This window comes from Rhynchophorus ferrugineus, unplaced genomic scaffold (genome assembly GCF_030347505.1).
Source record: "Rhynchophorus ferrugineus isolate W39M unplaced genomic scaffold, kcgeb_rfMv2 rfM10, whole genome shotgun sequence".
Taxonomy (NCBI): domain Eukaryota; kingdom Metazoa; phylum Arthropoda; class Insecta; order Coleoptera; family Curculionidae; genus Rhynchophorus; species Rhynchophorus ferrugineus.
Genome location: NW_027472589.1, coordinates 25,999,601 through 26,026,208, shown reverse-complemented (window position 1 = coordinate 26,026,208; position 26,608 = coordinate 25,999,601). Strand labels below are relative to the sequence as shown.

At 32.8% G+C, this 26,608-nt stretch overlaps 1 protein-coding gene across 1 annotated transcript in view; it reads left to right on the top strand.

Annotated features, from left to right (window-relative positions):
• LOC143203934 (melatonin receptor type 1C) overlaps positions 1-25,782 on the top strand; it is a 109,269-nt gene extending 83,487 nt beyond the window's left edge. The window contains exons 3-7 of the mRNA XM_076416267.1: positions 12,800-13,037; positions 13,399-13,605; positions 14,229-14,493; positions 15,629-15,789; positions 20,201-25,782. Coding sequence (XP_076272382.1) covers positions 12,800-13,037; positions 13,399-13,605; positions 14,229-14,493; positions 15,629-15,789; positions 20,201-20,246 — 917 coding nt within the window. The 3' untranslated portion in view covers positions 20,247-25,782. The remainder of the gene's footprint in view (positions 1-12,799; positions 13,038-13,398; positions 13,606-14,228; positions 14,494-15,628; positions 15,790-20,200) is intronic.
• Positions 25,783-26,608: the final 826 nt, after the last annotated feature.

Sequence of the window (26,608 nt, the reverse complement as noted above, 5' to 3'; positions counted from 1 at the left end):
ACAACAAAAGAAACACTACTTAGAACCTTTGCTGATGACACAATTATTATGGCAAACGACATATCTCTGCCTAGGGCGAGTAACGTTTCTAACTTGTAATAATTTTAATGGTTCACACAAAATAAAGCCAATTATAATAGTATGGTAGTCTTCGTGTAGTGTATTGAATGAAACTATGTTTCCCTTAACACTTTATTAATAACACTAACTATTATACAACTAATTAACTAATGAAAATGTATGAATATTTGATTATTGAATGGATAATTGTTGATTGAATGTAAGATGATTGGATGTCGAAAGATGAATGAATCTGCTGTCTATTTTTCTACGTGCCCTTGATCGTTTTTGGTCAATCTTATTCTGTGGCCAGTTCGCGATAAGAAGAAGAGGCCTGACATCACCACGATAGAAAAAGCAAAATATCCGCGCTCATTTAAAAGCGTTAACATATCTTGAGTTGATTATGAATGTTCTAAGACTGATTTGATGATAATAGTTGTATCATGACAACAACATTATATTGCTGAAGTGATTACAGAAGCGTTTTGTCGTTAACTTCATAATTTAAAGATAGATATGTATTTAATTTGTAAGAAAATAGTTTCTAATAGAACAAAATCTTCCGTTACTATTAAATAGTACATGTAGAGATAACTTAGAAATGTAGTAACTGACGCGCAAACTATATAAGTTTTTAATCAAGCTTTAGATTGGAATGAGAAAAAGGAAGTGTCATATTGACAATTTGGTTCTTCGTAAGGCAATGCCAAACGCCAATTAACCAATAGCCGGTTAAAATTACAGATTATTTTTCACCTAATTAAAAAAATTATCGCTGTTGAAATAGCTGTTTTGTTTTTTATAAATGTATTATTCGTTATTTCTGATGCATCCGCATGTATTACATGTTGCTGTAATATTAAGCACTTCCATCAGCCATAATTGCTCAAAACAATCTTCAGTGTCTTGCTGACGTTTCGACATAATTTCATTTACCATCTACAGGTCCTCCTTCTTTTTGCATATGGAAGCCCGATATTGATTAAGGCTTTATATTGCATTTTAAATAATTCTTTTTGGTACCACCCACCATATAAAAATGACACCTCCCAATAATATAAATTGAATGTCGAGCAAATACAAGTGCACGACAGTAAAAATAAAACGCGGAAAAACATCGGATTTCGAACAATCTAATAATTGCTTTTTAATGATCGAAAGCTCTATTGCCGGTCGCTGCGATGCTGTCGTCGTCCACTGTGCTCCGTCGAGTAGTGGAGGAAATCGATTGCAATTCCTATTCAATTAACGGAAGAACTAACAAGAGGTCTCCAAAACCAATTAAGTCGGCTAAAAATAACAGAATGGGAAGGGGGTAATGTAGACGGTGGTATTTGGTTTGTCGGCTTTTGCGGCTTTACCGTCATAATCAGATTGAAAATAGTAAAATCGGATTGATATTGGATTGACAAGAAAGCTATCTCGTGTACTAAATTTAGTAGCGGTAAGTATCAGTTGATTCGTTGGTTTAAGCTACAATTATTAATGATCGAAAAATCTATTTAACTGTGCAAGATAAATCTATATTACTATTATTGATATAAGGGTGTCGAGCTGTCAAGGAGAGAAAACAATGTTGTAAATAAAATACAATATATTTTCTCTCTTTGGGTAAATTAATGCATAAAGACGAGTTTGTTTCTTAACCATAAACTGATACTAACTTCCTGTTGCTGATCAGAACAATATATCTGCAATGAATTATTAAAAAATATTATGCCAATCAGGTATTTTTCTAACTTTTACCTTTAAACTGTTTTCACTAGAATCTCGTCAAGGGTGACCTAATGATCCATTTTGAAATACCTATGTCTGTACACAAGGGATGACTTATCCCTCAAAGAGTTGCGTATCCCTAAGTTTTTATGTATTCTTTCCATAATAACAGTTATCTCTCAAATAATTGTATTAAATTATTTTTATTAAAAAAAAATACCATTTTTATACATTTCATCAATTTAATCTTGAATAGAGCTAACGTCAAGATTTGTAGATACTTTCTTTTCGGTGAATCCAAAGTTATATTGCGTCTCTTTTATTTTGGAGATTTTAGTTATAGTGACATACTATACACAATAACAACTTCAACACAATAAAAATATTTCCAATCAATATGCTAATAGCTTAATATTTAATAGCATCAACACTCACTTCTCTAACTTATTTTACTGGAAAGAACGCCGCCCCCCCTCGCCCTCATTACCTCGTTTCTGTTCGAAGTTATTGATTACCTTAGTGACGTTACTGACTATTTGTTTGGCCATTTTCAACTAGAGTAATAACGTTTGCCAGTTCATAACTTCTCACCACCAATGTTTTGAAGAATTTCGCAGACATTTGACAACCGGACAACTTTTGTAGGCCAATTCAGTTATTGGTTTGAACTTATCAGACAGAATTTTAGCTCCTTTTAACAGGAATAAAATAAGAAAGAAAACATTGTCTGGTATTAAAACAAATTTGCAAAGTGCAACAGGTAATACATTATACATATCGATGACGTAAGTCCACTGGTACTTTGGATAGACAATATAATATATTTTCATATAGTAAATCGTGTAAAGAAAATACACAATGTTGACGATGGAAAAGTGGTGATGGTTAATAAGGATAGCGGTGTCGAAAGAAAATGACAATATGTATATCATAATGTTGTATGCCTTCTGTTATTACTATTACGATTTCCAGTGATGATAGGGTTAGAATACTGCTGAGTTGTTTCGTGGCCTACATACACGTGGGTTTACCTGTTCCTAGAGAGATTATTAAATTTGAAACGCACGTTAACGCACATTAAATTATTACATTAAATTAATTATCAAGAAAATCGACAGATCGACTTTGGATTGGCAATCATTCGGAGCTTACTCAAATTATTTCTTGGTCTAGTTAAGTGGAGTTAGGGCGAAAGTACCGGAGCTGAAGCTGTAAACTCAAAAATGTAGATGGAAGGTGCTGAAAGACCGCTAGCCGTAATACATTCCAAATAAGAAACGTGCATCATACTTCAACGTGTAGAGCCCAAGGCGGTCTGAAATTGATGTGATTTAACATAGTTTAGTGGAATTTGAACATAAGTTTGCAGTTCACGGCGGATTGTAGTTACTCAGTTTTTTAGTGGTAGACTATCGGAATTTGAAACTACAAAAACTTGGAAAACGATTCTAAGAGGAAAATTGGCGGACGTAGGTTTAATTGATATTCAAAAACATGATTTTGGTTTGATATAATAGATTTATATCCTTGATGTCGTTTACTATTTATCTGTGACCAGACGTTGTTGATCAACGATATAATAACAATAACATAAATATCAATCAATTTTTAATTTTAAGAATTTCAGTTAGTTTGATATGAGGTGAACTCAGAACAGCTAAAAGAAATTGTTCTTGCCTAAGAATTGGTAATAATTTATAAGGTTCTGGAGCCATAAAAAATTATTGTATTAGGGGTAATATAAAATACATGCATGTAATTGCAAAAAATTATAAAGTTATAATGAATTAAGCAAGTTAAAATGAATCATTTCTTCGTGAGGGTTTTGTCATTATATGGGACACAAGGCAATTTGGAAATCTGTAGATTAGAAGCCATAGAAGACAAATTAAAGATGAGCTATCTGCACAGAGTAATAGAGAGTCAACTCAATAGGGATCTCTGGCGAACAGTTTTGCTTTGCCCAACATTCAGATGGGGTCAATTGAAAAGTCCCCGACCTGGCACATAGATAGTGCTACTAGAATTAAATACATATATATTTTTTAGTTAGCTGAACTTTTACATAATATTATTTACGAATATTTGGGTATGAGAAAGCACTGTACAAAGTGGGTGCAGCGCGAGTTCACTTTTGACCAAAAACAGTGACGAGTTGATGATTCGGAGCGGTGTTTGAAGATGATCAAGCGTAATTAACCCGAATTTTTGCATCGATATGTGACAATGGATGAAACATGGCTCCATCATTTCACTCTGAAGTCCAATCGACGGTCATCCGTGTGGACTGCTCACGATGAACCCGCCCCAAAGCGTGGGAAAACGCAATAGTCGGCTGGCAAGGTTATGGCGTCTGTATTTTGGGATGCGCACGTAATAATTTTCATTGACTACCTTGAAAAAGGAAGGACCATCAACCTAGTGCTGCTTCACCAAGACAATGCACCGTGTCATAATTTAGTTAAAACGATGGCAAAAATTCATGAATTGGGTTTCAAATTCCTTCCACATCCACTGTATTTTCCAGATCTGGCCCCCCAGCGACCATTTCCAGTTCTCATATCTTAAAAGAATGCTCGCTGGGAAGACATCTTCGTCGAATGAAGAGGTGATTGCCGAAGGCCTATTTTAAAGCAAAGGACAAATCGTATTACAAAAATGGCATCGAAAAGTTGGAGAGTCGCTATAATGTGTATCGCCCTTGAAGGGAATTGTGTTGAATAATAATAACAAATTTTGCCAAAAAAATGTTTTTACTATGGTAGGCCGGGGACTTTTCAATTGACCTGTTATATATATATATATATATATATATATATATATATATATATATATATATGTATATATATATATATATATATATATATATATGTATATATATATATATATATATATATATATATGTGTATATATATATATATATATATATATATATATATATATATATATATATCGAAATATCATGCCTGTATATATACCATTAAGTTAACATCTAAGGTTGTGATAAATCGAAGTTATCCAGTACGTCACAGTTATCCGGCATTTTATCGGTGCCGAAAGGTTGTTAGAACACCGATACGGACAACATCTAATTGTGATAGTAGAAATGTTTTATTCGCGTGTTTCCATACAGACACGGGTCGATACTTCCCGCCCCGCAATTTCCACATACAAGAAACGTACCGATAAAAACATTCCCGTCGCCGCGTCTAGAAGAAAAATCTAATTTCACGCGAACGACCGGCAAAGTGGGAAAAGGGGCGCGCGCTCCAGACGTTCGACTTCGAGGTATTAATGGAATAGGCAAAAAGGATGCGGAGAATAAAGCGTCTGATGGGATCAGTTTGTATATTAACCCGCGAGTGAAGTTATTTACGAGGGTGGTTCAAATATGAAGACGACAGTAAAAAAAACCTATACATCCATGCCGATACAGGTTTCGATTGGCTGGAACTGCACAAGCGCACTTGTTGCAATCTAGTCAGAGATTTTTGACTTTTCTATATACGCCTGTTGTTTGTATTTACATTTTTTTGAGGTAATATAATTATTTCATAGGCAAAATTAGCGGCAGATAATGCGAAAATAACTGTATAAGTAATGAATTAATAGTAAAATATTATTATTTAATAACACCCATTTTGTAGATTGTTATGGAACAAAGGATATATTTTTATGTTAACTAATATGGAAACGGAACTTATCTAAAGATTTTAGTAAAGGTAGGAATAAAATATGGTCATTTTTGTATACCCTTTCCGTATATTATATTATATTTGTTATTATACTTTATCTTTCTGATTTTACAGCTATTGCAAAGGAAGAAAAAACCTAAATATTTAACGTAAGACGTAAAAGTGTCATGAGTTTTCAGCAGAGTGTAAATATAAGGTGTACTTAATAGAAAGTGGTTGGAATAAATCGATAACATGGGATTCTTTGTGATTTATTGTTTCTTTGGGTTTATACAACTCCTCGGAGCAGACAAGTAATGTCGAAATATTACATCATTTAACAAATTTTATTGCAATAAAGGGAATAAAATAAACAAAGAAAATGTAATCTAAGCAATACACATTTAGAAACATAGACCCAAACCATATAAATAATAAACACTATATTAGTATAATTGTATAATTTATAAGCACCACGTCTATGTTATTAACAATTTCAATTTGAGATTCTTGATTTACTGATTTCCAATCTGTAGGTACAGGTGTCTATTCTGTTATCGATGCCATTTTCCTTATTTGCTCCTTCTGCTTCTCACTGTGTGTTTTTTTGGTATGATTTCTCTAAATTGTTGTCTTGCAATTTAATCAGTGTCTTCTCTCCCCGAGCATCAGCTACATTATCTACAAAAGAATTAGTGTCCATTCTATTCTCATACATATATACCAAATGCACATGCTTAAACAGAGTATTCTTTATCGTATACTCTGGAGAGCTACAAACATACTAATAGACACACATTTTACACAATATACAATACAAAATTTTACAACTATTCTCGCAGATTTGATTATTATTTACATTGTGTATTTTGTTGTAATATTTTACTTCAAATTTGACTAAGTGTTGTTGAACTGTATGTATTTTAGACTTATTTTTTGTACATTCTGGTCTCTTATGGGCCCCAATAATTATACGATTCTAATAGATACTAGCGTTTGGTCTTTCAATATTCAAAATCCTTTTCCAAATTATCAAATATACCAGGTCACCTAACGAATCTAGTAGTTTTTCAACTGACATCCTAACATTCCTTCTTAGTGTATTTGTTTTTTATACGTTGTTCAAAGATTCTATTGCCATATTTGTATTGATTCAAAATATCTGTACAATCAAAAATATATAATTATAATAACAAATAGGCAGAAAACGTAAACAAATATTTCATTCTTACCTTTACTAAAATCTTTAAATAAATTCTGTATCCATATTATTTAACATAAAAATATATCCTTTGTTCCATAACAATCTACAAGATTATTGTTATAAAGTGACTACATATTACTAATAATTCATACCTTATACACTTATTTTCGCATCATCTGCCGCTAATTTTGCCCTATGAAATAATTATATTACCTCAACAAAATGTAAATACAAAATTAACCTAAAAATGACTTCTAACCACAACTGTAGTAAACACCAAACCGTATATAGAAAAGGGCGCGTAGTTACGAAAACTCTTAGGCTAGATTAGAACAAGTGCGCATGTACAGTTCCAGCCAATTTAAACTTGTATAGGCATTGGTATATAGGTTTTTTACTTTCATCTCAAATATGATGGAGACAAACGCTGTAAGACAAGCGCATATAAGTTTTGAAGGTCGTGGCTTGAGTATATGATACGATGACGATTACGAAGAGTGCGGTATAGTTTTTGTGGGGAGTGCATGTTTCACGTTCGTGCTACGACCATGAGTGAACGTCAAGTGTCTACCGCCGTCGCGCAACGTATTGTCGTTCGTTTTTTAGTGTGGGAAGGCGTTAAAAAGATTGAAGATATAAAAGGAAATTTCAGTTCAATCAGTTCGGTAGTGAGTGCCGGAGTAGGGCTGCCATTTTTAAATGGGACAAAGCATTCAAGAATGGCCGCGAACCCGTCGAGAATGAACCGCATGGTCGTTGACCGCGAACCAGCATCATACCGGACAACATTTGTAGCGTAGAACTCATTTTGGAGGACCGTGGGATGAATGTTCGAGATATTTTGCCTGAACTCGGCATCAGTATTGGTAGTGTAAGGTCTCTAAACTGTTGAACTTCGAGCAAAAATTTACGCGGTTGAAAGTTTGTCGCCGATTGCTGACGCGATACTAGGCGGTCGGGGACGGTTTTTTTAACGCGAATCTTCACTACAGACGAGACATGGGTACACTATTACACTCCCGAAGGCAAGATGTCGTCTAAAGAGAGGGGTAGAAGGAGGGAGGAGCGTCAAAGCGAAGACAACCAGGTCCGCGGGTAAGGTTCTGTGTACGGTGTTCTGGACCCGGTGGGGCGTGCTGTAAGTCGATTTCCTGCACACCCAAGGTACCATTAATTCTGCATACTACTCTAACCTTCTCAAAACATACGTGAAAAGGACCCGCTTATCGCTCGAAAAGGAGCATTCCAGCATGAAGTGCGATTCTTCCCCAGGATAACGCGCGCCCTCATACCGCGCCTCTCACTCTGGATACAATATCGGAATTAGGATAGGAGGTTATGGAACCCCCCCCCCTAGAGTCCGGATTCATCTTGCTGCGACTACCATATGTTTGGACCACTGAAAGAAGCCTTCGCAGGTCAAAGGTTCAACACCGACGACGAGGTGGATGAGTTCCCAAGGAATTCTTCGATACCGACATATTTGTGCAACTGCGTTAGGTGCGATAATCTAATCATGATCATGATGCCTTTTTGATAGATGGCGCTACTAATTCTTCGTCAATACAGTTGGCATGATTAATTAAAGTTACTATTGATCGCCATGTTGTGAAAATTCGACAACTTGTAAACTTAATCATGTTTCTATCATAATAGACTATACAAAACAACTTTAAAAAATGATGTGTTAATATTGCTAAAATTTTCCTGACACTATTTTTAATATAATATCATAAATATTCATTATAATATATTTAATATAACATTAACTACGGTAACAAATGTCTGTATATTAAAATAGATACAAACTATTTCAAGAACTAACACTCACCAACCTTCTTTAAATGACATTTAGTTGAATTTAATTTCCATTAAGTTTGAATGATCTGCAAAATGTTAAAAATTTTAAATTACTACATTACTGAACATTATAACAAAAGTATCATGAGTAAGATTATTTTCAGAACTGCAACAACTTCAGATTATCAAGTATAAGTATATATGATTTTTATTTACTATTATGTTATAATCATAAACATGAAATGTTAAATACAGTAATACATATTTGTATGTTAATTAAAATAATAACAAACACAATTAGGCGCCTTATTTTTTATAATATAGAAATTATATTAAATTAATTATATTTATAATCATTAAATGAACTATTCAATTCTCAAAACTTAGGTGTATAAATTAAATAACTACAATAATTGATAAAAGCTGCAACGAATAAATTGTCATATAGTTACATATTTTATTGAATTAATTGTTAAACCTCTTAATATTTATCTACGGTTTAAATATTTACCAAATTACTGGTAATAATTCATAATTTCTTTTATTTGTTCCATGTGTTTTATCTAAGCAAATTTCGTATTTAGTTTAATTTTACATAATTTTATTAGTTCATTTATGTATTAATATAATTTTTCCTTTTTGTACATATTTTTCACCTAAAATATATATTAAAGAACATAAATTGAATCACCTGTGAAACCAAGCTCATTTTTTTTAGTCTTCGTGAGTCCACAATCTGCCCTATTGGCAATAAGTATTTCTTCTATCTATATTATATATACATGGCAAGTAGAAAATCACTTCATTAAGTAATCTTCTGTATAAAATATTATCTTAATTAATTAGTCTTATTCTAAAGCTTATTCTAAAGTCTACATATGTCCAGCAATTAGATCAGGTGGTGTTAAACGTTTTAGTCTACGCACTTCACTATCACGTCGCATATTTAGCTGATTAGCGAGTACAAACACGTTGAATTACACTCGTTATAGGTTCTAGAGGAATATCGCGTTGTATCACTTTATTTGAAATATAGTACGAAGCATCAACAATGGCACGCAACACCTTATTTTGGAACCGTTGAATGATGGATATATTAGATTTGCTATGGGCTATGGCAAATGGGCTTGAGTATAGACTCATACAGCAATACCTTGTTATCTAATGATAACTTGGATTTGCGCCCGATGAGCCAATATATTTGATATAATTTTAGTCCCAGTTGTTTCCATTTAGAGAGTATGTGCTTCTTCCAGGTTAGGCGTCGATCCAAGTGCATACCAAGATATTTAACATGCTCTGCTTGGGGGATTTGACGATGATTGATATTCACTGGTGGACATGTTCTTCTACGCAGGGTAAAGGTTACATGCGTGTATTTTGCTCATTGGCTTTAATGCGCCATGTCTTCAACCATAATTGTATTTACTCCAGGTGGGTTTGTTGGTTTAGTGATGCTGTGATTAGATCTTCATGGGATGCTAAGATTGCTGTATCGTCTGCATATGTTGCCACAGTAGTTATTTTTGTGGTGGGTAGATCAGCCGTATACAGAAGATACAGTACTGGACCCAGTACGCTATCTTGCGGAACTCCTGAATATATGGGATTTAATTCGGTATGTGCATCGCCTTGATTTACAATAAAATGTGAGATACGATTTTAGTAACTGATAGTCCGGATGAGGGAGAAGTTTCTTTAGTTTAACCTGCAAGCCCGTATGTCATATTTTGTCAAAAGCCTGAGATATGTCTAGAAAAGCAGCCGAATATCTTTTGGCATTTAGGTCAGCGTTTATTTTGTTTACAAGTCTATGCACTTGCCATTACAAGTCCCATGCTTATTGCGAAAGCCAAACTGATGTTCTGGAATAATTTTTCTTTTTTCTATTATATAGTTTAGCTTTTTTATGTATAATTTCTCGAAAACTTTCGGGATTATCGGTAATGAATTTATAGGTCGGTAGGAGGTCACATCTTCTAGTATTTTTCCTGGTTTAAGAATCATTAATATTTTAGCTACTTTCCAGATACTAGGGAAGTAATTAATTCGTAGCATAGCATTAAATATAGATGTTAATAGTTTTATACCCTTTTCTGATAGTTCCTTCAAAATTCTGCCAGTAATTAAGTCATAACCAGGAGCATTTTTAATATTAATCTCTCTCATTATCGTTTGTTTAACTTTTTTGACCGTTAATTTCTTGTGCGGTAAATCCATTTGAAATGAGAAGGATAATACTATCTGCTATTTAAATGAAATAAATAAATTAAAAAAAAACTATTTTTACAATATGAACTGACTACTTTTAGGTTCTCAAACTATCCCTACTCTCCTATTCTATTCCGTTTCACCAAGACACGGCGATAAGAACGAACTGTCTGTCCGCGACGACTTATTGGATACAAAAGACGACCCCATCGCCCCGAAATATGCCACCGTTCGGGGCACGAAGGACTTATCTAGATCCGACGCGACCTGTTGCTCTGGCATTTCAATTTATCATCTTGACGAACAAAATGATTTATTAATTCGCAGGATGATGGCTCCCCGCCGCGGTACCCTCTGCCTGCCACCCCCTCGAAGTTGCTCAACGCGTCGGTATTTGCCCTTAGTCGTCGTTGGAGTTTTTACGTCTAATTCCTCGCAGAATGTGACCAGGTGTCGGTTGGGGAAGGTCGACGGTCGATATTGTCTTGTTGTTGATCGATTTTGTCATTATTAATTTTATGTATATTAGTTATTGATAATATTCGTGGAAAATAAATATATAATATTGCAAATTTAACTGAATATGTATAAGGTTACAATAATGAGAATATTGAATTTTTTAGTTTAATTGGATTTCTTTTATATACATATATATATATATATATATATATATATATATATATATACATATATATATATATATATATATATATATATATATATATATATATTAAAATATATATATATATATATACATATATATATATATATATATATATATTAAAATATATATATATATATATACATATATATATATATATATATATATATATATATTAAAATATATATATATATATATACATATATATATATATATATATATATATATATATTAAAATATATATATATATATACATATATATATATATATATATATATATATATATATATATATATATATATATATATATATATATATATTAAAGTCTCCTTTTACCAACCAGGGGTTTATATCGATTGGACCTACAGTTTAACGTAGGCTCTGAACCACGGTCCTCGGAATTAAGCCTACCGACTAGCGAGTGACCATCCCAGAAGTTAGAAATCATCCCAGAAGACAACCGGTATTACCCAGCCTGGATACTGGCGTGACTGGGATCATTTTCCTTGTCGGATTTTACACTCTCGCCTAGGACAATCACAAATATTAAACAATCACAAACATACATTTACGACCATGCCTCAGCAGGATTCGAACCCGCGACTATCGCAACAGTAGCTCCTCCTGTCGCCTTGACCACCGCCCCAACTAAGCTGGCTATATTAGTTCTTGATAATATTCGTAGAAAAAAATTTATTACTTTTGGCTCTCCCATCATCACAACTTCCGTTTTTCTATTATATTCTAGAAGTATTCTGGTCTATTAGTTGTTATTATTACATCATCTGCAAAAACTCTTACTGACATTTCTATTTTTTCCATATTGTTATGTCCTGTATAGCCCTGTTTTATTTATTCGGAATTTTATTAATTAATATCACAAACAGGGTTGGGCTTAAGATTTCGCCTTGTCGTAGTCCTGCTTGAGTGTTGAAGGTGTTAGACTTCATATTGTCTGCAATGAATGCATTGGATATATCCTGTACATTTCTTGAATTATTTTTCCAATTTTATTACATCTTTTTGTCCTAATATAACCATAATTGTTTATCTTCTTACTTTGTCAAATAGCTTTTTCAAATAAATAAATAATATTTGTCATCTACTAAATATATGATCTGTTAAATTTCTATCCTTTCGGTATCCGTTCTGCGATTATCTACTACTGTTTTTAGGTGACTTTCTATAAATTGTTTGTATATCTTCATGGCCATACAGCAACAGAGTTATCCCACTATAGTAATTTCTTTTATTGCCTATTTCATGTATCAGATCAGTAGTGCAATAATAAGTACCTCATTGACATTAGTGTTAAACTATCAATATTGAGAACAAATATTACCTTTTGTCAGTATTCTGCCAAAACCATAACTCAGTCATCATGGAACTTCTAATTTTTGAACATATCGCTATAAATATTAGCTATTTTTTCTCTCTTGCAATTATTAATATTTTCTCTATTTCTTACAGGAAACACTTTTATAGTCAACGTAGGTCTTGCAGATTTGCTCGTCAGTGGACTGGTAATTCCTGCTTCGGCGGTAGTTATTTTAGCTGGACTGAAGGACAATCTAACAGTCTGCAGATTCCAATGGTTCGTAGCTGTTTGGTGCTTCTTGGTGACCGTATTATCTCTAACTGCAGTTGCTTGGGAAAACTACTTCAGACTGTGTTATTCAGTAGATGTCTACCAGAAACTAACAAGGAGGTAATGAACATATTTTATTTAAAGATATTTTTGTAGAAAAATTAATCACAAAGCTACTAGAATATAATAGGAGAATTAGTTTTGAATATTTTATAATTAAAATATAAGCAATAGATCTCTAATAGAATTAGGATGCCAAAAAGATGGAATATACACAATTTTCGCTTAAAATTACTTCAAATATATTCAATTATATTTTATTTTTAAAAGCATTTCTTATCCTTCTTCTCTTCAGTTATATATACTACTTTGCAGTGTAAGGATAACATGTAGTAGGATATCATTTTTATGTACCCATTAAATTTATACGCTTCAACTATCTTGTGAATAGCCAAGTTTGTATTTACGCTATTTATTACAGGAAAATTACATTTATCCTCTTGGGTATTTGGACCGGATGTGGATGCATATCAGGAATGCAGTTCTATTCAGACCTATCGTTTGACTATTGCACAAGAAACGATTTAGGTCTGATACCATATCAAGCAACCGTGTGCGTGATATTCGTCTTTTTCCCACTATCTATAACATTATTTTGTTATATTAGAACTGGTTATCAAGTCAGACGGTAAGTACGTTTCCTATTATTTATTCGTTTATTTGTTATTATACAACTACTATTAGATTTACTACTCTTCCTTTATCTAATTTTTTTGGATATTTTTATTAAAATTTGATATGATATGATGTTATGTCCATCGCATACATTCATTTTTACTATGAATTATTAATAATCTTTTATTTACTTATAATAAGAGAGAATATTGAATAAATACATATATTTTAAATGGTTAACAGCCACAGAAACGAAGGTTCCATTGAATGAAATTTCCGACCAAATTTCTATCTTCTATGTTTGCAATTGAATAAATTAGTTTAAACCTTACAATAGATTCATGATGCAGCACATCCTATATTATATTCTATCAATATTATATCATTGTATAAAATTTACCTTTGATGACTAGTACTTTGAAGTATCTATACATATTTATACTTCGTCAACAATTTTAAAATGTGTATGTCTAATCGTTACAACATAAGTTCTTTTTAATGAAAATGATTCTGAATGAGATAAATTCTGACATTATCTTTAAAAAATTGTAATAATTGACCCTGCTTGTAATTTTAAACAGAACTTCGTCTTTGTTAAGTCCATTAATCAATCGTTCACATTCACTATTGTTTCAGTTACAAATCTAGACCTAACTTCAAAGCCCCAGTGACATTCAATTGGGACTATGCCCTGGCGCAAACCAATATGTACAGTTTTGTGGTGTTCTTGGTGTTTTGGATACCATTCGGCGTGGTACTTGCGATAGACAACATCAACAAAGTGTCCGGAAAGGTCTTTTATAATTTAGCTTGGCTGGCTATCAGTAAGTCTTGCATCAACAGCATTCTCTATGGTATTTTAAACCGACATTTCCGTGGGGCATACATCAATTTATTTCAAGTAAGTTCTTTCTATCTTTTCCATTATTTCATTATTATTTTCAGTGCTTGTATGTATTTTGATTCGCAATATCTAATTTGGTGATATAACTGTTAAAATATTTTGTTTTTTTGTTATTTAATTTTAAAAACACTTTTATAAACTTATAACGATAATGCTTCGTCATATCCGAGTTGTCGCTTTTAATTATTTTATTTTAATGATTTAATAGTGATTTTGACCTCATTGATAAATAATATCGTTGACGACCAAACATTTTTGAAGATAATAAACTGCAAGGCTTATTGGGCGACTTTTAAACTCAGCTTAAATTCTCAAATAACTTATAGAGAGCTTAACAGTTGATGAATAAATTTTCCAGACGCTTATATCCAATGAGTATAAATTGACTGCAAATAGCATATCGAACCGTTTAAATATACTTGTTTCATTCTTTACCGAACAAAAAAGAAGAGTTTTCTATTGTATATTGTGATTGATGAGTAGTGATTCGACTATGACAATATCAAGCTCAAAAAGTTATGTATTAGTCCAGAAGACAAATCCACATCGACACTGAAGATGAAATATGTTATGTGAATTCAGTAAGATTTAATGTATTGTATGTTGTTAAAATCGAGTGTAAACCGGTGTGGGTAGCAGCCCTGCTCGGTTTTGTCTGCAGTACAGCACTCAGTTATGCGCGAGATACCTTGTTGCACAAGGCATCAACTAATGCTAATAGCAAGCCACACAGCGCAGTTTTGACAAAGAATAAGTTGGAAGAAATGCGCTGGGAAGGCCTCTATCACCCTCCTTATAGCTCTGACTTATCATCTTGTGATATTTTTGCTTTGTGTCATTGAAAGAATCACTTGGAGGCAAAATAATTGAAAGAAATGAAGAAGTAGAGGAGTATGTGTGAAATTCGCTCAACTCGCCCTCATCCAAATCGGTGGCAAAAGTGTGTAAAGCACGGAGGTGACTACATCAAAAAATGCTAAATGTTTAGTTTCTGAACCATTGATCAATAAATTTATTTTACAAAATTGCCGTCTATATTTGTTTCCCCCTCGTACTTATAATATTTAGTTTTTGAAATTATTCATATCCACTTTTTGGACTATTCTTCGATGTGATCAACGTTTATTTCTAGTACTGTTGCTGCAAGACCACCGTATCATTTTCGAGAAGACAGAGACCTGAAGGCGTGAGACCATCTGGTGATGTCAGGGTACATATTATTCCGGGCTACAACATGTACTGCAGTCCCCAACGAGCTAACGAGGGCGGACGCAGCAAACGATTCACAGATAGGTAAACAATTCTTCATTCTCTATTTCTTATTATGAACAAAATAACGTAGTTTAAGCCTTTTATCCATACATCTCTGTTTATAAGCTTTAATCATCCTGTCACTCTTCACCTATAACTTACATATTAATATTTTTTTAACATTTAACATTATAACACTAATTTAAAATTTTTATTGATTTTTCCAAGATGTAGCATTTAACTTTCAAGAATATTTATCAAAAACAACTATAGTATATAAAAATACAGGTTTTTTTATGGGTGTGTTTGGTTGCGCTAACCAATGTGGTATATACGAGAGTAAAGAAGCCAATTTTTTTAAATTTTTCTACATTTTTATATTTTTTTCTTTGTCTCTATATTTCTGTATCACCAGTAACAGGTCAATTGAAAAGTCTCCGGCCTGACACATAGATGGCGCTACTAGAATTAAATCCATTTTTTTTAGTTAACTGTAACCCTCAAAAGATGCGAGTATAAATTTGACAGCTGTCGGATCATTAGTTTGTGAATTATATAATTTTCAGTGAAGTAACTTTTGTTATTAAGAAAAAAAAAATAAAAACGAATTTCGCGTGTTGATAAAATATTGCTTTTTGAAGGGAAAAAATACAGTTGAAGCAAAAACTTGGCTTGATGCCGAGTTTCTGGAAACTGCCCCAGGAAAATCAACCATCAAGGATTAGTATGCTAAGTTTATATGTGGTGAAATGAGCACCGAAGACGCTGAACGCAGTGGACCCCCAAAAGAGGTTGTTACCGACGAAAACATTTAAAAAATCCACAAAATCATTTTGAATGACCGTAAATTGAAATTGAATGAAATAGCAGACACTCTAAAGATCTCAACTGAACGTGTACATCATATCATTCACGAATATTTGGGTATGAGAAAGCTCTGTGCAAAGTGGGTGCCGCGCGAGCTCACTTTTGACCAAAAACAAGGACGAGTTGATGATTCGGAGCAGTGTTTGAAGATGATCAAGCGTAATAAACCCGAGTTTTTGCGTCGATATATGACAATGGTTGAAACATGGTTTCATAATTTCACTCCGAAGTCCAATCGACAGTCATCCGAGTTGACTGCACACGATGAACCCGCTCCAAAGCGTGGGAAAACGCAACAGTCGGCTGGCAAGGTTATGGCGTCTGTATTTTGGGATGCGCATGGAATAATTTTCATTGACTACCTTGAAAAAGGAAGGACCATCAACAGCGACTATTACATAGTGTTATTAGACCGTTTGAAGGACGAAATCGCCGAAAAACGGCCGCATTTGAAGAAAAAGAAAGTGCTGCTTCACCAAGACAATGCACTGTGTCAAAAATCCATGAATTACTTCTTCATCCGCCGTATTCTTCAGATCTGGCTCTCAGCGACCATTTCCTGTTCTCAGATCCCAAAAGAATGAAAAAAATATATTTTTTGGGAAGAATGAAGAGGTGATTGTCGAAACTGGGGCCTATTGTGAAACAAAGGACAAATCGTACTACAAAAATGGTATCGAAAAGTAGGAGGGTATAATCAGTGTATCATCCTTGAAGGGAATTATGTTGAATAAAAAAACTAATCTTGCTAAAAAATGTGTTTTACTATGGTAGGCCGGGGACTTTTCAATTGACCTGTTATTTACCCCAGCAAGTGAAAGTTTTGAATGCTATACATCTACGGCTCTTAAACCTTTTCATTGGGTGTCAAGTACTTTTGCGAATTAAAATCTCCAAATTTAGGAACAGATAAAAGCCCGAGTATGCCAAAACAAGATAATAAGGTCAAAAAGAGCGGATTTAAACGAGGGAAAGTTGGAGTAATATTCGATTGTAATTGTTTTACGTTTCTTATGATTGAGATGATGTTTTCGCATCCTAAATGCGATGTTTTTTCTTTCGCATCAACTGCTTCGGCTGCTACTTAGATTCAAATTTGGCATAAAACCAACCAGATCTCCACTGAGTCGGTTCATAGATTGGAGTGAAAATCGTTTATTGATTTCTTTTTATCAATATTCAACAAACTAAGACGTTTCCCAGTCTTTCCTCCATTGTTTTCACAGCCTCTGTTATCACGTATGTTAATTGTTAAAGAGCAAAGTTCCTGTAAAGTCTTTTTAAATAAGGTGTTTTGGTTTTCATATTATTTTCGTTTTCACCATACCAAAATACATAGGGGTCAGTTACTCAAACAGCTTTTTTCTGTCAGGCCTGTATAGTTAGCAATTTAATATAGGGTTGGGCAAAAGTCCCGCTCCAATTGATGCAATTTCCAAAGTGGCAATAATGGAACGATTATTTTCAATAAATATTGTCACTGTTTTTGCTCGTTCTTGTGTATATTTATCCATAATACAATTTAGACATCTACACAACACAATGGTTAAAGCGAAACTGAACCAAACGTCACATAACCAAGATGGTACACAATCAAAATGGTAGCGGGATTTTTGCCCCATTATAATTTATAGATTTTAATCAGTCAAAATGTTTAAATGTTGAATCACAAAACACTGAGGAATTAGAAGTGTGTCTCCCATATATTACCTGTAAACAAGTTTAGCGTTCATTTGCTACCAGAGGGCGCGACTGACAATTTGAATAGCGGGAAATTTAAAATATTTTATTAATAATAATAGTAGTAAAAAAAATAGTAAAAATAAAAATTCAAAAAAAGTTTCAAAATACATTTTATTTAAATGTATGTAAAATTTACATTGCAAATATTATTTCAAAAGAGAATTTTTGGAATTTTCTATGTTTAATGACAGTATATTATACTAACAATACATTAAAACGTAATATAACACAAGACTTAAACTTTTAAATATACAAAATTCAATAAACTATTGACTATGGAACATTTTATATTATCTTAAATATAACTCGCCCAAATACAGAGACATTTTCAAATGTCTTTTTAAATCTTTTTTTTGTCAAATATTTATTATAAGTACAAAATTGTACTTCATCCATATAAGCTGTGTTATATTTAGATCTTGCAATAAAATATGTTTCATTTTTGCCTTTTGCTATTCTGTTCACCAAAACAAACAACATCTAACTGTCATCCTTCTAATCGCGTCTCGTTGAAAATGCTCAATAGAGTCAGACAGACTGCTTGTAAAGTTTTGTGAATAATGTGGGAATTTTATAGAACAGTCAAGATATCATTTACATAGAAAGTAAAAAAAGTCTCTGGCATTGCCAAATTACATCCATCATACTGCCGGGCTTTGTAACTTCACAGTTCAACTCACTAATATTTTCTAACATATTTGAATCAATGTTTTCCTTCTTCTATGGCACAGCTAAAATAGAGGCTTGTTGTATTTCACAAATCAGTTACATATAATTAACATTATAAATGAATTACAATTTAAATAACAACTGGAAACCGTATCCCTGTTAAGCAGTGCTCTTCCACATTTCGGTTTGTAGTCAGCCTGTGTAAAATGTTCATTACAATCCCTTTGGCTCTTATTGAAGACCTCACAAGAGATTCCCATAAATTTTTCGTTATTTATTGCTAAAAGGATCCCTAGGAAAAATGTGCATTCTATTTGAAACGGTACAACATCCTGGGACGCAACACCTGAGATGTCCTAATATTTAAACAAATCATTTTAACTAAGACAGTAACAGTTAACATGATTGTTTATAAGTTTTTAAAGTTTTGCTTTGGTGAGCCATATTACGTTAAAGACACGCTTTCAACAAAAACTTTATCGAAAAAAATTAAACCGAAATTCTTTGTATATAAATCAAATTGTTTCCTCTTCTTCTTCTTTCTACTTCCTCCAAATATAAACCCACGTACTCTCTACGCCTTCTTATTTTCTAGAGTAGCCTTCTGAAAGCAGAAAGTGCCAAATTTCAACTTTACTACCTCATTTACCTCGTTTTTAACAAACTAAAACACTGTTTCGCATGCGTCCATTTAAGATACCCTTTTAAATTCTCGATATTTTGTGCGTTAAATGAACATGATTTAATTTCCATTTCTTTATAGTTTTTTTTGTATTATTTACTAGAACTAATGTTTAGGCCACACACCAATAACTTTTTCTTGAGAACTAAGACTGATTTAGCCACCTAAGGAACTTAATAATATTTAGTATTATAAATAATTCTCAATATTTAGCGATCAAGATATAGCAAAACTGGGACTACATGGATATTATTCCTATGATTCTATGCTTTATTCATGAGTGTCACGGACAGATCCAAGTATTTAAAAAAAATTAAATAAATAAAAAAACACTCATTCATTTCACCAGCACACATTTTCTACAACGGCTAACACTCACATCTTCTTACATTTCTTCAAACAATACACCGTACATTTTTGAACTATGTAACCAAAGGTCGACGAGAAACTCACAAATATATCACCCCATCACTCATACGTTGTCTGTTAAAGATGCACATCAGGCCGAGCTAATGGCAGGGAAGTGTACGAGTTATGATGAGGAGATATGGCAACGGTGGTCAGGGCGACCACTGCCCATGGCAGAGGGGTCTCCCACCACACCGGAGTATGGATATAGTCGGCTGGATGCGCCCTCCCACCTCCTATCCCCCACACACTTCGTAAAAAGCTTTAAATTTGGTGTTTAGTCAAGTAGGGTTATTTATAAATAAGACTGTTCCACCCCTGAAGGGGCGGAATCATGTAGAGGATGTTGAGTTAAGAAATAATGTAACCAGCACCATCACATTCCTTCGGCGAGCGTACGAGAGCAGATGTTAGTTTTCAAAAAAAAAAACAAATCTTAACGACATTCCTTCCAACACTGAAGAAGTTTGCGTCCAGTTATGTATAGAAGCAGACCACACGAGTATATTAAGGTTGGGTAACGATTTAATGTGCTTCTTGATGATGATACGAAGATAAATATTTGAAAGGTCGGAAGGTAATATGTTCAGTGATCTATATAAGAAAAAGGTTTTATCAAAATTATAGATATTTAGCTGATTTATTAAAACCGCTTTAATATGGCGGTTTAAAGATACTATTTTGAAGTGCTATAGCAGCTTCTAAACAAGCATTCTAGGTACTTTATAGTGTCCAGTTCCAGTTTTTGTACGCGGTTTCCTTTGCCTTTTTATCATTTTTTTTCTCATTCCGTTCTCTCCCATTTATTTTTCCAACCAATCATATTTAGATTTCACCGAACCATCTCGATCTTGTGCTTCTTTTTTATTTTGTGCTCTTAACCACTGTCCTCAGCCTTAAGCGTCTACTGATTCGCCAGCGAACAATATAAGGATCATCCCAGAAGACATCCGGTCTTATCCAGCCTGATTACTGGCGTGACTGGAATGATTATTCTTTGTCGGATTTTACACTGTTGCCTAGAGACACAATCAGAAATATATAATCCCGCCTAATAAAACAGCCAATACACCAATGTTACCTAATGTTACCGCATCGAATTTCACATATGGTTTATTTTTTACTCGTAAGGAATAATATAATATATATAATGCATATATTATCGAAGGGCTTCAACTACAGATATTTACATTTTAGTATACAGCCACAATAATTGATGGTGTAGGGTTGTCTTTACTTTGATTTACTTTGTATTTATATGGAGTTTAATCACTAAATTGTTAGGAAGGTCTAATCTACAGTGTATCTTTTTTTCAGTCAGATTTCTAAAAAAGTAAACTATAACCAAGTAACAATATAAAATAGTACACTCTTCAAAGCTTTTTCAACAAAATGTATATTTTGCAAGCCTTTCCGTAATTACATGCTTTATCCATTCACTTGTTGGAATCTTTTCCACCAGTATGCTATGATATGGGACATTGTCCATAATAATAACTGATGGTTCCTCCAAGTTCTATGTTCTTGGCCATGGCCCTTGGACAACTCTGCTCCAGTAATAAAACCATTCTTGATTCCAGAATGAAGAATGATATATCTGTACTCAGTTATTTAAAAAAAATTATGACTAACAAAACCTTTTCAAATATTATTCTAATTTTTAACTTTATCCATCAACATTTGTTGCCCTTGCACTCTTTTTATTAGTCTTATCATGTTCTAATTTAGAGTATCTATATTTCCTAGATATACACATTCAAATAATGAACCTTAATTTTATTATGTGCCTTTAAAAAAGGATTCTTTTAAAAGCATTATCTGGAACTTCCATTAGCTCTCTTCGTCGGTTATCTTTACACAATTTAAAACATATGTTTCCTAGCAGTGTATGAAGGGATAATCTATAACCTTCAAAGAGTTGCATGTTTCGAAATTTTCTAAAGATACGTCCCTGATCACATCAAGGTGATCTTATTTCATCACCAACTTCGTAGATGGATAATTTCTCTTTGGTAGATCCAACATTACATTTTTCTCCACTTTTTTGGAGATTTCAATCAGAGCGCATGTATTAATATTAAGTCCCAGCAACTTAATATTTAATAGTATCAATACTTACCTCTCTAACGCACTTTAACTGATTAGAGACCGATTTATAATCTTTAGTGATAATAATTAATGTTTTGAAGAATTTTGTAAACACTTGACAACAGGGCCGATCGATATCAACCCAAATCGAATCTGTTGAATCTACATGTTCCGAAGCATCAGACATCATCCTATCTCCTTTTAACTAGGATAAAATGAGAAGTAAAAGTCCGAGCCAAATTCTCCATAATATGATATTTCTACAAACTGTAATTTGCACTATATTCGACGTCATCTATGACGTGTATTGGTTGTTTTATTGGACTGGCTATAAATTATATGAATGCCCTGCGAGATTCGAAACCGCAGCGGTAGGATCGTCCTGTCGTATCACCCATTGTCGCTTCCAAGCTGGCGTAATATCTTTTGGCTAGCTACTTTATTTCTCTGCAATATTTATTTATATTTTTTCTTCAGTTTTTTCTATGTTATTTTTTCTATTCTTTCTTCTATCTTTAGTTTTTCTTCGACTTATCATTTAATCATAATCTTACCAACTAATAAATATTACTGAACATTATTAAATAATAATGTTAATACAGGTTAATCAGGAATATTTCTTTTTCTGAGTAAATAGATTTTTTATTTGATTTTCAGCGAAATATAAATTTGTTTGAAGTAAGCGTTCATCATCAACAATTCATAGGCAGTGCTAGGAGATATTATCTACACAACCAATATCCTACTATTGAGGTACAGGCATTTCACGATATTTTTCAGACCTCGGACATTGTTAGGCTCTTGATTTTCTGCTCCGTTTTTATGATCTTCATCTATGCCTTTCCCGGAGCTGCTCTTTCGCTGCTGCTGTTCACTGCGTCTTTGGGCTCTGTCGAATTCGTTTATCTTTTTTACAACAGGCATGTCTCAGCCATTGTAATCTACATCTCTGAATTTGTTCCTAAACTGTGCATATATTGTTTACTCTTGAACGAATGACTTTGTATATTATCTTAGAAAAAAAACATGAAAAATTTGCCTTACGAGCTATGGAGCCTGCCTTTGGAGCTATATAAAATAATTATCAAGATAAACGTTCTAAAGATTTTACTCTTGATTGTAATATTTCCTTCTTTTCACACGCATCATCTTTGAGAACCAAAAACTCCCGCAGCTTGGTCGATATGTTAGATGCCACTTTTTCCGATAAAATATTACGGCGTCTAACGAGTCTCAGAGCTATATCAAAGAATTAGCAAGATAAACGTTCGAAAGATGCGAATTTTGGACTTGATTGTAATATTTCCTTCCTTCCACAAGCACCATCTTGGAGAATCAAAAACTCGCGCAACTTCGTCGATATGTTAGATGCCACTTTTTCCCATGCATTACTGATTCCAAGTATTTAAATACCATCACATACTCTAACTGGATTCAGTTAGTACTTACATAGTAGATGATCAGACAGTAGTCAATACTTTTGATATTTTATTCATCAATACTCATGGCTATATAGCCATATGGCTATTAGCAAACATCGGATTGGACAAAGAGTTTATAGCATCACATTGAATATTTTGTCTGTTGTCCAATTACATCCACTACTATATTGAAAAATAATAATTGTGATGTGTAATAACACATCATTTCTCACTAGCACACAGCTAATGGAACCATGGTGAGGTGCCTGAAGACATGTAATAATTTTTAGGAGCGCCTAATTGGCTTCCAAAGCTCTCCAAGTTGATGGACAGTATATACAGTCAAAAGCAGAGCAAAAACCAATAAAAGTAACTGTCAATACTATAACTGTAATGTCAAATAACAATCTAATGTGTTCCTCCATTAGATGGGATATCCCGAAAATCTTATCTACACGTCCTCATTTGGTTTTAAATGAGTTGGGTATGATCTTCATAAACACCTTCCCAATAGTTTATAGGAGACTGGGAGTATTACTAGGAGGCAGAGCCATTAATTTTATTTTATGCAATCTACCGATACCCTTTTATAAATTTATTTCTCTGGAAATTTTGATTAAAAACATTTATAGTTCTTTCAAAATTCTAGTAATATATCTGTTTTTATTGTCAAAAACTATTACGTATAATGCTTGAATTAAATGTATTAATTTAGTGATTATAGAATTCTTGATATATTACTTATTATTACATTTCAGTATTTCTGTTAAACTAATGCGTATATGTTGAAATAGTAAATGACACATTGAAATATTAATGAACACTGTGTGGTTTCTTGTAGGTTTCTTAGTAATTTATGTTTAAAAATCAATATCTGTTTATTATTGTATATTTTTATTTTTATTATTAGTTTTCTATTTTTTAATAATCACATAATCTCATATATTCATTATATTATTACGATATTCACTAGTATAAGCTTATAAAGTGGTAAATCAGTTTACAGACAAGTTTTTAATATTATGGACATACAATATGAGGATGTCTCGATTTATGAATTATTAATATGGGAATAATACAGGTTAGGTTTATAGTTAGGGTCTTTATGATTATCCAAAAATGTCTCTATAATCCCCTTAAAAGAAATTCACCATTGGTTTGGAGGACCCGTCATAGCCTTCATGAATTTTGGATGAATTGGTAGCCATCTAATATGTGGTCCAATGAAAACACCTTCCTTCATCATTGCTTCTGAGAGGCCTGCAAGCATCCTTTGGGACTCTATGTATAGCAGTAGCAAAAAAACTTTTTAAATAAAGAACAGAAAAACTTTAAACTGATGTGCTGGATTTGACATTCGCTGGTGGACATGTTCTTCTATGTAAGGTAATACGCCAAGTTTTCAGTCAGAGTTATAGTTTATAAGGTGTGTTTGGAATTTCTATGATGCACTGTTATATACACTGCCAAGTACAAGTATCTTGTCTTAATATTCTCAAAGATTTAAGTTAGCAGGTAATATTTTTATGGATTGGTATAGATCTGAGCTTTTTGGTTACTTTTCGAGTTTTAGGGTCAAGATTCCAATCACATTCTAAATGTTAGGGAAACGATTAATTCATAATATTGCAATTGATACAAAGTATTATTAATGTTATGCCATTTTCTGGTAGTGCTTGTAGAATATTTCCAGTTATAAGATCATAACCTGCGCGTAATTTACCCTATTATTATTATTATTATTTGTTTAACTCTTTTGATTGCTTTCCATAGTTATTATTCCGCTTCCTAAGTTCAGGTCTCAGATTTTTCAAATACTCTTGCTTGGTAGTTATTGCTTTTCTTTTCTTCGTTGCGGATAAGTTCATGTAGTTGTTTTGTCACTTTGTCAAATATTATGCTATTTTTCTGCTTGCTTGTTTCCGTTTTTCTTTCATAACTCCTTTTTCTCTGCAAGTTTTTCTTCAGAGTTTCTTGTCTTCACTGATTTGACTAATTATTTGCCCTTTGATATATTATAGTCTCTTCTAAGAAACAATCTATTACTCAAAGTATTAAAGAAAGCAAGAAAATTTTCGGTCTTATTAGTGGTGCAGTGGTTAGGTGGATAATATATAATTCATTCAGTTCTTTATCATTTTCTTTGATCTATATCTACTTCTGATAAGTAAAAAATATAATTTTTTAAAATTTTAATAACTTTAAAAACTTTTATCTGTAAATTTTTATATTATACAATATATATATATAATATATATATATATATATATATATATATATATATATATATATATATATATATATATATATATATATATATATTTATATATATATTAATTTCGACAAGGATTTATTATTTCAAAACTAAATATGCAAATTATTAGTAAAACATCGAGTTTTCCTGTTATTTCAATGACCCATTTTGTCCGCTGGCCCGATACAATCTACCACCTGTTTAAAATTCTCCAATCCCATATTGTAAGTCGAATAAACAAGAGAGTGTTGTTTATACAAAGGGCCCGACTATGTCACCGATAGTTGAACGAAAACTGACATAACTAACGCTGACCGACCGATTTGCAAGTCATATCGCAGCACAATACGTTACCCAGCCAGTTATACGGTCTGTGTGGACGTTATAATTTTTGTTTCAAAGACGAGAACGAATCAAGATAGCTTGGATTTGTATTCGGTGTTCGTGTATAACCTTTAAAAAAATAATAAAAGAACAAAAAAACACATAATGAAAACGCCGCCTTTTTGAAAGCTTTAATAATTTTAAGTATCGATTTGTATTTGTAAATGTGATGTGCGTGTTTGACAGCTTCTGTGCCCGCGAGCGTGTGTCAAGACTGAACATTGTTCTATCGCTTCGATGAATAAGCATACGCCGTTTCGTTTCTTGTACCTGAATAATTATTCATTGGCTTTATATGGTACTCAATAATTGTGCTTACAAATATATTGGAATAACTACGAAATG